Source organism: Tribolium madens, unplaced genomic scaffold (assembly GCF_015345945.1).
Source record: "Tribolium madens isolate multiple individuals breed KSU strain unplaced genomic scaffold, Tmad_KSU_1.1 Scaffold_20;HRSCAF=117;Tcas5.2_LG4, whole genome shotgun sequence".
Lineage (NCBI taxonomy): Eukaryota > Metazoa > Arthropoda > Insecta > Coleoptera > Tenebrionidae > Tribolium > Tribolium madens.
The window spans coordinates 8726795-8738357 of NW_025400985.1; the positions used below are offsets into that span (position 1 = coordinate 8726795).

An 11563-nucleotide genomic window follows, 5' to 3' on the forward strand; every position below is an offset into this window, starting at 1 on the left:
TCAGGTCACGTTGGCCAACAAACTTGTTTACAACGTAATTATATCTTGGTGAATTTCATTGGCTAATTCATTTCGGTAAATAAGATAGTGCATAGGAACGATTAGCGAGTTCACTAACCGATAGTGCATACGGCGCCTCTAATCACCCAAATATAGACACCCATGAAGGGAAATATCTCAATAGACTTTTCCCAACGAATTTTTAACCCTCTTCAAAGACTGATAAGAGACAAGGCGGCGGTTATTGAAGCGTAATTAAAACTCAAGCAAGGTGGCACTGAATTGATATCTTGAAGAGTTTTTTATATATGGTTTGGGTGGTTTGTTGTGGAATCTGGTAAAAATTTGCCCGTGAAATGGTCGCCTCGTTGGGGTTGGTGATTAATGTTTTTCTTTATGCACTTCCCACCAGGGTCCATCTAAAGTCAACCTGTCTGCCAAAAAAGGATCATTAATGGGTCCGCTATCTCAAAAATACCGTTAGATCTCCGTTTAGATGCCTGACTTTTGCACGAATGAGGGACTTTGACGCTCCTAACCCAAGCCTGGGAAAAGATTTGGGGCTTTATTCGCGGCTTTTATATAAAAATGCCTCCGGTCTGTGTGTATAAATCACAACAGGTGTTTGCTTCTCTCCGGCCTTTTTTTTCGTTCTATAATTCCTATAAATCGTTCCGCTCCACCAATGACTTGCGATAAATTCGGTTTTTTATCGGTTCGAGGCGGGAGGTAAGAAAGGGTTGATGCTGATGCAGGTTAGGGGTGGATGCGGCCTTGAAACGTCTAGAGCCTGGGAAACACGGCGAATCTAGATGCAGTGCAGCCACCCCCTTTTTGGTTTTTTACTCGGCACAGATTTTACCCTTTCAGACACTTGTCTCGCAGTCAGGGTCAGGTCAGAATCTGGCAGACACTCCCCCCGAACCGCGTACCGCCCCCCTGCACTTGCATTCCGCATTCTAGTCTGGCGAGACCCCAAGGGCGGAAATCTGAACACCCTGTGACATAACAGAGGCCTATTATGCAGCTTCACGGACCATTTCAGACTTGATTACAGAGCTTTGAGATAATTTTACGACAAATCGAACAGAAATTCGAAATTATTCATCTTCGATTAAGATTAAACCCAATCATTTTTCAGCTTTCTTCGTAAATTAGAAATCATACTTCCTTTGTCGACATAAAAATATTTTAAGACATAATTATATAGCGTTGTTTCGGTGAAATGGCACTAAACATAAATTCTATTCATTAATGTCTACGAGTGAATCTTTTTCAAAATTATAATTTTCTACTTGATATATTTTTATTATCAGTGGTTTTTCCACATTCTGACTTGTTTTGTCAGTTTTACAAAAATTAATTCAGTCAACGGAATGAATGGCTGAAATATATATTTCAAAATTTACAGTTTAAATTTGAAATTTCTTCTGTTACACTTTTTATATCAATTTAGGTAAAACAAATTTCACTCTTGTTGGAAAAACATATGCTTTTTTGCCTTTCTCTAATTAATAAATTAAAGAGGAATTATTTTTTTTAGAAAAAAAAATAATAATTAATCGTTGGTTGATCTTATTACACTATTTGTTTTAAAAAGTAGTTATTATGTATAAAAAATTTACTTCATTGATCAAAATAACTCTTTCATTGTGCGATATATTCAGAATATTCATCAATAAAATTCCTATATTTAAAACGACTTATTTATTTCTATAAATAGTGAAATAGATACCAATGTTATAATTACGAACGAAATGATTAATCAGACAACTTGAAATAATTAAGAATGAAATTTTGATAACCTGGCGTTAAAAAATTCACCAATTTCAAGAAACTCTTTTGCCGTTTTATTTTTTCGCCGTAAAATTATTAAAAACGTAAGTAGAGCAATAGCACGACTAAACACCTTTCTAAAATGCGTGCAGGTTGCGAGACCATGAACGCGTCCACAGAGCCGGATTATTTTTTTTTTCCCCCAGCGGATCAGTATTATACCGCATTTTAGTAAAGCGACGCGCCGTATAATCACGTCTTGCCACCCCTCAAAAAAGGATGTTTACAGTATTTTGCAAACAAAGGCAGAGTGTATTGAACTACAGATGTTAAAAATAACGCAACAGACACAAAAATAAGAAGCCGGCATTCGTTGTCGCTCGCCTTTTTTTGACCTTTACCTCTTTTTGTTTTGCTGTGATTGATCACTTTTCTGCATTTCCGCTGTTTTCGCATAATCGGGGTTAAAAGTTTTCCTGTTAGCATTGGCCCCTTGATAAAAACAAAACTATGTTTTATACAAATAAAAGTAAAAGTGTCAGGTGGAGCGGACGTCTACCTGAACCCTTAGGAGGGGCGGAGCCCCCTCACAAACTTAGGAAATTGTTTTGACTTGGAATTTTTCGCTGGAGACACAAAAGCCGGATTTAAAATTTTGAATAATTTTTTGAAATAAATTTTCATATTTTGTGGGTCGTTAAGACCCAAGCGATAAATCATAAATAATAACTTTAGAAATAAAATCGCTGGAAATCGCCTTTTTATGTTATTTCGGGGCTAGTTTGACTAGACTGGTCGTGAGAGGGTCGGGGTTTATCGTCTGGCAGTTTTTTGTGATGCTGGATTTCAGCGTTCTTTTACAGATTTACCCCGTTCTTGCCCTTGGCCAACCAGACGGAGCGGGGTAGGTGGGCGAGAGAGGGTAGGCGAGGGCTGAATAATGCCACACATGAGAGAAAAAAATAATCACGTCATAATTGCATCAAAGTGTAAATGCGTTTTCAGAAAATTAAACACCATTTGCTCGTTTTCACCCAAGCATAAAAATAAATACTTTTCTCGCAGCAGTCTGTACTGAAATTTTCAGCTACACGTGTATGCACTTCCTGGCAATGACAGTGCTTTTTTCGTCTAGGTTTTGCAACCAGTCATTGAACGCTTTTTTAATATTAAAACCATGAAAAATTGTGACACTACCTGGAACACTCTACGGTACTTTTTCAATTATCTGCTGTTTTAGAAAGAGAAAATCAACAAATTGTTGTTAAACGATCGAATTAGAGGTTTCTCTAAATAATTTTTGATGTTTACTGAGAGGTGTGGATCATTAATTGCTTAAGTGGAGTGATGTAGTACTCATTGTCGAGTGAATTATTTTCTATGACGATGAAAAGTTAAAAAATGTAAGTGCCTTTCTCGTATAGCTCCTTTCATTTATTACATTTAATTGATGAAAAATACGATTGCACAAAATCCCGTTAGATAATTTCCCTGTAATGATTTGTATTGTTTGAGTTCAGTCAAGTCATGCTTTATAAAGAGAATAACTAATTTACAAACTGTGATCATGCAGAGACTTATCACACTTAACATCTTGCACCTGTAGTAACACTCGTAACTAGCAATTTCTCTTCAATGAATAAAATTAATGCCAACAGCATCTGTTGTTAAAAATTTCATAACTTATTAAATTTATTAATCCATTTTATATGCAAGTGTTAAATTAGATTTATAACAGGTGATAAATGTAAATTTTAATTTTAATTTGCTAAATGCAATGTCGATGTTATTTTATGTTTATTATTTTTTTAACTACAGGTTGTCCACATGTTGTAGTGTCATAAATATAAAAATAGAGACTATTTTGACATAAATTATGTTAAATGATGTGCTATTGCAAAATAGCCGCCCAATGAGAATGACCGGAATAAAAATAGGATACACGTGTAGTCATAAAAAATGCGTAAATGCGATAAGATCTATTTTTGCGTGTAGCGATTTCCTGAAATGAATATTTCAGGCCGCCGTAAAATACAGAACGTTTGATTGACTTTGCACAAATTAAAATACACACTTTTCGTTGAAAATTTCAAAAGCCACATTATAATAGCTTTCCCATCTCGGCGAGAAATTCGAGCGAACCCTTTTTTACGACCCACCCGAAATATCTAGAGAGCGCAATTTATTTGTGTTGGCTTTCAGATCCCGTTATGCCGAAATGCAATTTGTAGATGGTCATTGGGGCAATCGCACCCTCATCAAACCGCAACCCTTGCCTCGTTTACGGCCGAAAAAAATCCGAGTTGAAAGAAATTCGCCGGTATAATAAAAAAAATTGCATATTTTATGGCGTCATGCTACCCTTTAACTCAACTTTTTTGTCCGAATTTATTGCGAGCCGGCCTTGAAGGAAAGGGTGCAGAATGGCGCATTTTTTTAGAAAGGGTTCTCGGGAAAAGAACAATAAATTATGGTGAAGATAGTTGTTATTACCGGTGGCAGATTCCGAGGCTGAGATTCAGCTGGAAGTGGAAGACGTGATGACGGTGCTTAATTAAGTCTACATTCTTCTGGAGTAATAGAGACATTATATTATTATATACAGCTTAATTCGGGAGGATTTAATGATTTAATTTTCAGTGTTTTTGTATAATAATAATCGCTCTGTATAATGAACAATTTTTGCTAGTTGTTTTATGACAAACAATACTGAAATAAATTGTAAGAAATAAACGTTTTACGTCTTGTAATACAGGGAATCTCAGAGCTCCGTATTTCTTCGATTACTTTGACAGTAAAGAAGATATAGAAATATGGTTTCTGTTGGACGATAGACATTCATTTTTTCTATTGTCCAAAAATATTTTCGTCATTATAGGTAATTCCTATATAGGGTGGCGCAACAAAGTTATATTTTTTTATGGAATTTTATGGAACAGCTGGTATATTATGGGCTTATTTGAAAGAGTTTTTAATTCTAAGAATATCCACATTAGGCTTTATGGGACCTCCAAACCCTAGGTTTTTTAGAAAGCTTATTAAAACCTCTACACGATAATGTAATAACATACAGGGTGTTTCATTTGAAAAAATCAAGATAATTGATATTTTGCGAATGTCAACACTGCAGTGGTTGCAAAAGATTGATTGAATTTCTACCATAATAATTTAGGACCAGACTCAGTAAAAATAGTTGCAATTGTTTTTATTCACTTTTTCCTTCTAACAAAGCCGTTGTGAGTTTTCAAAAATGGTCCTTTTTTTCATAAAATTGCCCATAAATGATAAACGGTCCATGATAGACCCATAAAACCTAATTTGGATATTCTTAGAATTAAAAACTCTTTCAAATAAGCGCATAATATACCGTGTGTTCCATAAGAAAAAATATAACTTTGTTGCGCCACCCTATATAGAAATTACTTATAATGACAAAAATATTTTCGGACCATAGAAAAAAATGAATGTTTATCGTCCAAAAGAAACCGCATTTCGTTATTTTCTTTACTGTCAGAGTAATCGAAGAAATACGAAGCTTTTTTATATTAATTGGCTCAATTTTGTCAACAATGACAAACCTTTAAATGAATTTAAAGTGAAAATAAAACTGGAAGTGAAATCTACCTAGACATCTTTCTAATAAATACTTTGGTTGATTAGCCAGTGAAAATGCAATACCAAAAAAACATGAATATTTTTTTGTAAAATTTTGTCACAAAATGGCATGTTTATTGTCTAGATTTGCATTTAAAATTCAAGGTGTGTGAGAAATGCGAAGATCCGTTGAATTTACTGTTTGCTCAAAGAAAAATTAAAATTTCAAAACATCGTTGTCCCAAAAACCGCTTCATAATGAGGAGTTAGGAAATTCAAATGTTTGATTTTGGATTAGCATGACTATGGGCAAATAAAAAGTACCTAATATTAGAAAGTTGTTTGAGTAGCTTTGCGAAAAGTTCATTGGACCCATGTGGCTGAAATGAATGAATTATTTTTAAACCAATTGGTGCATCAAGCTTCCGCATGCATCATAAATGTATCCAATTTAATTGTTTTCTTTCTTTTAGAATTCCGTCGATTTATAGTTTGTGTAAAGACAGTTCGTTTTTAAATATTTATCTCTGTTTTTTGGTTTGTTTAAAATGAAAGATACATGGTGCCAAGATCGCTATGCACATGGATTGGGTAGTTAGGACAAGGTTATTGGCCTCAGCAAACCCAACTTGAGTTAACCTAACGTTAAACACAATCGTATTTTGAAGCTGGAATTTACATAATTCGGTAATTAATTGGCGTAGATTAGTCGTCGGCCTCGTGTTTGAGCGAATGTTGGCAATGGTTTCGACATTAACGAACTTCTTGTGACATAATTGACAACTTTCACCACAAGACGTCACGTGGACGATTTCCACACACCTAGATAAACAATTTAGCGAATCCGGAGGCGCGCCTCCAGAGCCTCCTGCAGCTTAACAAGACGTATGCGTTTTTTACTCTTTAATAAGCGACGCGGGTGCGGGTTGAAGGGTGGCCTTACGACCTTCGCCCGTCTCTCTTTTAGATAAGCCAAATTATTTTAATACGGCCAGACTGCAGGAGTAATTGGCTGGTGGGAACGCAGACTGTCATCATCCTCGACTGGTGCAGACGCTACATATTACTCAATTTTTTTCGTGTTAACCATTCCGGTGGTGGTCTCACGTAGGGTGACAAAGATGCCGCGGAAAGTCTATCTACCGACACTTCATTTGACTTTCATGCGATGTTTCTTGCGCCCGAAACCGGAAGATCATCGGACGGTTGTCAAGGGTTATGAATAAAGAGGATGCTGACGTGGGAGGGGCGTGTGGACTACACACCAGACGCTGGCTTGGCCTAGCCCAACTGATAAACGGACGCCACTGGTATTTTTACTTTTTCATTCAAGCTGGTTCAGTAAAGCATTACCGCAAAATCTTGTAACACAAAGTGTGTTATTTATTTAAACAGAAATAATAAAGAGCAAATTCTATGTATAAATACTCTTTCTTTAGTGTAAAAATTAAAAAATAAAGAGTTTGCACATATAAAAACTTATTTCTGTAATCCTTTTTTGTAAATTTTATAGAATTGAGCTTGCAATTAAGGTAAGACAGCAACATTTTTAAATTAATCAAAAACTTGACCAGCAACTTGAAGACGGTTTTGCATTTCCGTTAATAAACAAATTTTAAATTTATTTGAAGCCGCTATGGCCTAAAAATGTCACACTTGTGTGCCATTTCAACCTTCATTAATAAGCTAGCTCCGATAAAAATCAACTTTTTCTTTCGCTAAACATTTTTCCATTCACTTTTTACTTTTCGTGTCAGTTTTACGTCACTTCGATATAATCTTAAGCCTCGACTCATTCTTGCGAAATATGCAAATTTCTCCTAAAAAAATCAATGCACCACCGGACCCAGCATTGAAATTACTCCACTATGTGTTGGGTGTGGGTCATTATAAACCTTTTTTGCCACGAGACCAGTCGAATAAATGTCAATAAAAAAATGTGTAGTGAATTCGAACCGTTTGTTAGTTTTTCGCCATTTATGAGGGTGTATTGTACCCCAATCAATGAGATAGGCGTCCGCGTCCCATCGAGACGTAATTGGATATCAAATTGCATTAGATTTGCTCAATCGTGTGCAACATATGGAGTAAAAAGCGGATGCGTCATTCAGTAAACTGCTCATGAGGACCATTATCTGCCCGTATTGCGTTAAATGGGTTGTAAATTAGCGTTTTTAATCCCCGACTGACTTTTGCTCCCTCTATTCCAAATTTTTGTATTTTCTCAAATCAATTCCATTTTATAAAGTGATTCTATCTTAAAATAAATTTACTGCTCAAAAAAAATTAAATTTTATATTGAAAATTTTAAAACATCCAAATATAAAAAACCTTCTGATTTCTGATTTTAGAAATAAAATACTTTTTAATTTGTTACCATATCATACCAGTCAGAATCATGAGTTCTAAGCAAAATACAATATACGTTTAATCTAATAAGTTAAAATAATATATTTAAACTTAGAATTGTCATAAAATTCTTTAAAACGAAATGTTTAGTCTTACAAGGCACTCCAGGCAAAGCTGATCTTTCATAAAAGCATTTTTTTTACATTTTTTTATTTGGACATTATTTAATTATTAGTCAAATTTTGTTTTTTGCCTCACTTTAAAATTAGGCGATTTCTCGATAATGAGTGGAAGATTCCCATGAATTAAATACTGCAATTTTAACTCAAGTCGTAATGATAAAATTTTTTAGAGCATACAATTGTAAACATAGTAAGTAATGTGGAAAATAATTGTTTTTTAGTTTGTCGCCATAGTTATGCAAAAACGTTCAAATTAAAGTCAAAACATAAGTTTTAAGTAAAATACATAGAAACTTGCTATTTCTAAACTTAAAATACTCAGATTTGCTTTTTAAATTGCTGTTTAGACGTGGCACACTCTATGTAGCTGAAAATTATTCGTGAAAGTAAATTTATTAGTTGCATTTTTTAATATTTCCGAATTTTCGCATTGGTTGTTAGTAAAATTCGTTCTCATTTAAAAATTGGTTGTTTCTCCACCTATATGCTATGAATGGAAAAAACTGTAATTCAATCAAATCAAAAGTCCAAATTGGCCACGCAATGGAGAAGAAAAAAACGCTTGGTTTAGGAAAGCTATATTACTTTTTTAGTTTGCTGTTCTAACAATCAAAAACTTTGAAAATTAAAGTCAGAATCATAAGTTGTAAGCAAAATACGTGGAAACCTGGCCATCAGAAATTTCTTTAAATCTGCTGTTTAGTGGTCCACTGCACTCTCTAGGTAGCTGAAATTCATTCAGGATTTTCGAGAAAGTTTGATTCTTTGGTATGTATTTTTTGAACGGTTCGAATTTGCGCATTGATTTTTAGTAAAACTTTATTCAATTGCCCCTTTGGAAAATTGGTTCTTTTCTCCACTAATTGGAGCCTTGTCCTAGAATCCGTGCTATCGCCGCGACTTGGTCTAAAACTGTAAAAACTAGCTTTCAAGGTCCCGATGCTTTTTTTATTCGTAGATAATTTCTAGATTGAATGTACCGGCATCTGGCCCCGGTTGTGTGAAGTCCCCGCGTCTCCCCGGAACCGCCACGGCTTGCATACGCATTGCATGTCCTCTAAAGGTCCTCTAAAGTTAGGTCATTGAATTTAGACCCTTGTCCTTCAACAGTCGCGACCGCGTTGCATTCGGCAGAGCATTGGCCTCCACATATAACCCTACTTCTATGCGTCGCTTGTTTACTCACGCACCAGACACCATCTACCAGACCAGCCTTCCAAAATTACGCGCGAATGCGTGGCCATCAGCCCTCATGAATTTTATTAACAACACAAAACCTACACAAGCAGGATTAGCAGGAATGGCGCTGGAGATGATGCGCAGCTTTAGGCGTATAAATAGCAGGAACAATTGCATTTTCCTGCAGGATTACATGGAAACGGCTAATTCATGGCGGAGATGCGTAGAAGCTTTTGTTGGAGTATTTTCAGCACGCGGAGGCTAAAACCATCTTCGATTTTGGTCGCTGGCCAAAAATCAAATCTACTGCCGACATCTGCTACCAAAATGCATAAATTTCAAGCAAAAAATAACAAAACTTTTCACTTATACAACGAATTTCAAAGCTAATGTGAAAAACATTTTCAAAATTATAATTAAGTAATAAACAATTAATAAACAAAGTTAAAAAATAATATCATAGAATAAGTAATATTGTGATTCTAAAAAAATGTACTAAAAAAATTGATTATAGGCAACCCCATATACACAAAAATTTCTCAAAAAATATATTAATTAAAAATTACACAATGAAATAAATATTATTAGTTTTTGAATACAAGTTGCAATTTTTTCTATTATTATATTAAAAAAAATATTCTAAAATTTAATTTAGAGGTTTGAGTGCCATCTACCAATGAGTTGCTAAATGTTTGTTTTAGAAATTTAGCAGTTTGCTATTTTATCGGCTTATTTTTATTTTAGGCAAAGTTGGCGCTACTGTCGTTTTCGGAATTTCTTCGTGTTGACAAACGTCAAAGGTATGCATTATTTTTTAAATTTTCTTAAATATCCTAATCATCCTTGTTTTGAAACACTAAAATATACTTTTATTTATTGAGGTACACTCTTTAGTAGCTGCTAGTGTCCTTCATTATTAAATTTTACTCAATTCTTTATGTTTGTATTAATATTTGGCAGGTGACTGATTAAGGTTATGTTTCATTTCAGGCGCAATGGCCAAGCAAAAGGGTGAGAAAAGCCGCAAATCCGCCATCAATGAGGTGGTAACTCGTGAATATACAGTAAACCTTCACAAAAGGTTGCACGGAATTAGCTTTAAGAAACGAGCCCCTCGTGCTATCAAGGAAATTAGGAAATTTGCTGAACAGCAGATGGGTACTCCTGATGTCAGGATTGATACTCGTTTGAACAAACAGTTGTGGTCAAAAGGGATCAGGTTTGGCTTATTAAACCATAAAGTGTAAATAATTTAATGGTGTGTTTTAGGAATGTTCCTTTCCGTGTTCGCGTCCGCTTGTCTCGGCGACGAAACGATGATGAGGATTCAGTTAACAAACTTTTTACTTTAGTGACTTACGTCCCTGTAGGAACTTTCAAGGGACTACAAACTGAAAATGTTGACGCCAGTCAAGAGTAACTGGAAATAAAGTTTTTTCACTATGTTGTGTTTTATTCATATTAGGCTTTTCCTGATTACTTATCGAAGTCTCAAGTTTCATTTAGTTTTTTATAATAGAAAATATAGTGTAGTTATTTCTGATTTATGAAGCAGTGAATTTTTATTTTAAAATTAGCGGTCATGAGAAATGGTGCGCATGGACATTGTCATGTTGACATCCGTCAAAGTAAAGTTAGAGGTTATAATTTGTGGTTTTCCGTTTTTAACAAATAATATTAGCGATGGAATTACCCGAAATTAACTACAACAAAGGAGACTACGTAGAAACGGTGAGGAGTTTTATAAAACATATTTAAATTATTAATCAGAAAATTTTCCAAGGCTTCTGGCAACAAAGTTTGTCGTCAAACAGTATTATGCGGCTCTCAAAATATAATTTTACAAGGCAAAGTAATAGTCCAGTCTGAAGCGATAATTCGTGGAGATTTAGCAAATGTAAGGACAGGTCGGTACTGTATTATAAGTAAAGAAGCGGTCATAAGACCCCCTTACAAAAAATTTAGCAAAGGGTACTTTATTTAAATTTATTATCAAACAGACAATATGCAACGTAAAATGTTTTAGAGTCGCTTTTTTCCCTTTAGTAATGGGTGATCATGTTTTTGTTGGGGAAAGGTCAGTTGTGAGTGCGGCTGTTGTGGGCTCTTATGTATACATAGGAAGAAATTGTGTTATTGTAAGTTGTGTAAATTTTTTGAATTGGATCGAATTTTTGTTTTTAAAGGGACGGAGATGTATTTTGAAAGACTGCTGCGTAATTGAGGATAATACAGTTTTGGCACCGGAAACTGTTGTTCCTCCATTTACAAGATATGGAGGCTCACCTGGTATGAATATTGGGGATTTACCTGAGTGTCAGGCTGATTTGATGGTTGACTATACTCGCAGCTACTATCAACACTTCCAACCAACCAAAATTATATAAAGTATCACATTTTTTATAATATAATGTATAATTTATTGATTTTTATACTATATAAATGAATTGAGGAAAATAAAAAAGCTTTGTCTTTTTAAAAAT

General features: G+C 34.7%; 2 protein-coding genes across 2 annotated transcripts; both read left to right on the plus strand.

Moving 5' to 3' along the window:
• Window positions 1-9824: 9824 nt before the first annotated feature.
• On the plus strand, window positions 9825-10523 carry LOC123005069 (60S ribosomal protein L31). The gene is made up of 3 exons (XM_044398678.1): window positions 9825-9880; window positions 10071-10299; window positions 10350-10523. The coding sequence occupies exons 2-3, from the start codon at window positions 10076-10078 to the stop codon at window positions 10498-10500; spliced, it is 375 nt and encodes a 124-aa protein (XP_044254613.1). The 5' UTR covers window positions 9825-9880; window positions 10071-10075; the 3' UTR covers window positions 10501-10523.
• Window positions 10524-10679: 156 nt separating this feature from the next.
• LOC123005400 (dynactin subunit 5) lies at window positions 10680-11555 on the plus strand. Its single transcript, XM_044399129.1, has 4 exons — window positions 10680-10811; window positions 10864-11051; window positions 11107-11218; window positions 11267-11555. Exons 1-4 carry the CDS (start codon window positions 10764-10766, stop codon window positions 11465-11467), a joined length of 549 nt encoding a protein of 182 aa, XP_044255064.1. The 5' UTR covers window positions 10680-10763; the 3' UTR covers window positions 11468-11555.
• Window positions 11556-11563: the final 8 nt, after the last annotated feature.

Coding starts and splice junctions, on each gene's coding strand:
- LOC123005069 (XM_044398678.1), top strand. CDS start 10,076: ATGGCCAAGCAAAAGGGTGAGAAAAGCCGCAAATCCGCCATCAATGAG. Junction 10,300..10,349: donor TTGTGGTCAAAAGGGATCAG/GTTTGGCTTATT, acceptor GGTGTGTTTTAG/GAATGTTCCTTTCCGTGTTC.
- LOC123005400 (XM_044399129.1), top strand. CDS start 10,764: ATGGAATTACCCGAAATTAACTACAACAAAGGAGACTACGTAGAAACG. Junction 10,812..10,863: donor AAGGAGACTACGTAGAAACG/GTGAGGAGTTTT, acceptor AAATTTTCCAAG/GCTTCTGGCAACAAAGTTTG. Junction 11,052..11,106: donor TACAAAAAATTTAGCAAAGG/GTACTTTATTTA, acceptor AAAATGTTTTAG/AGTCGCTTTTTTCCCTTTAG.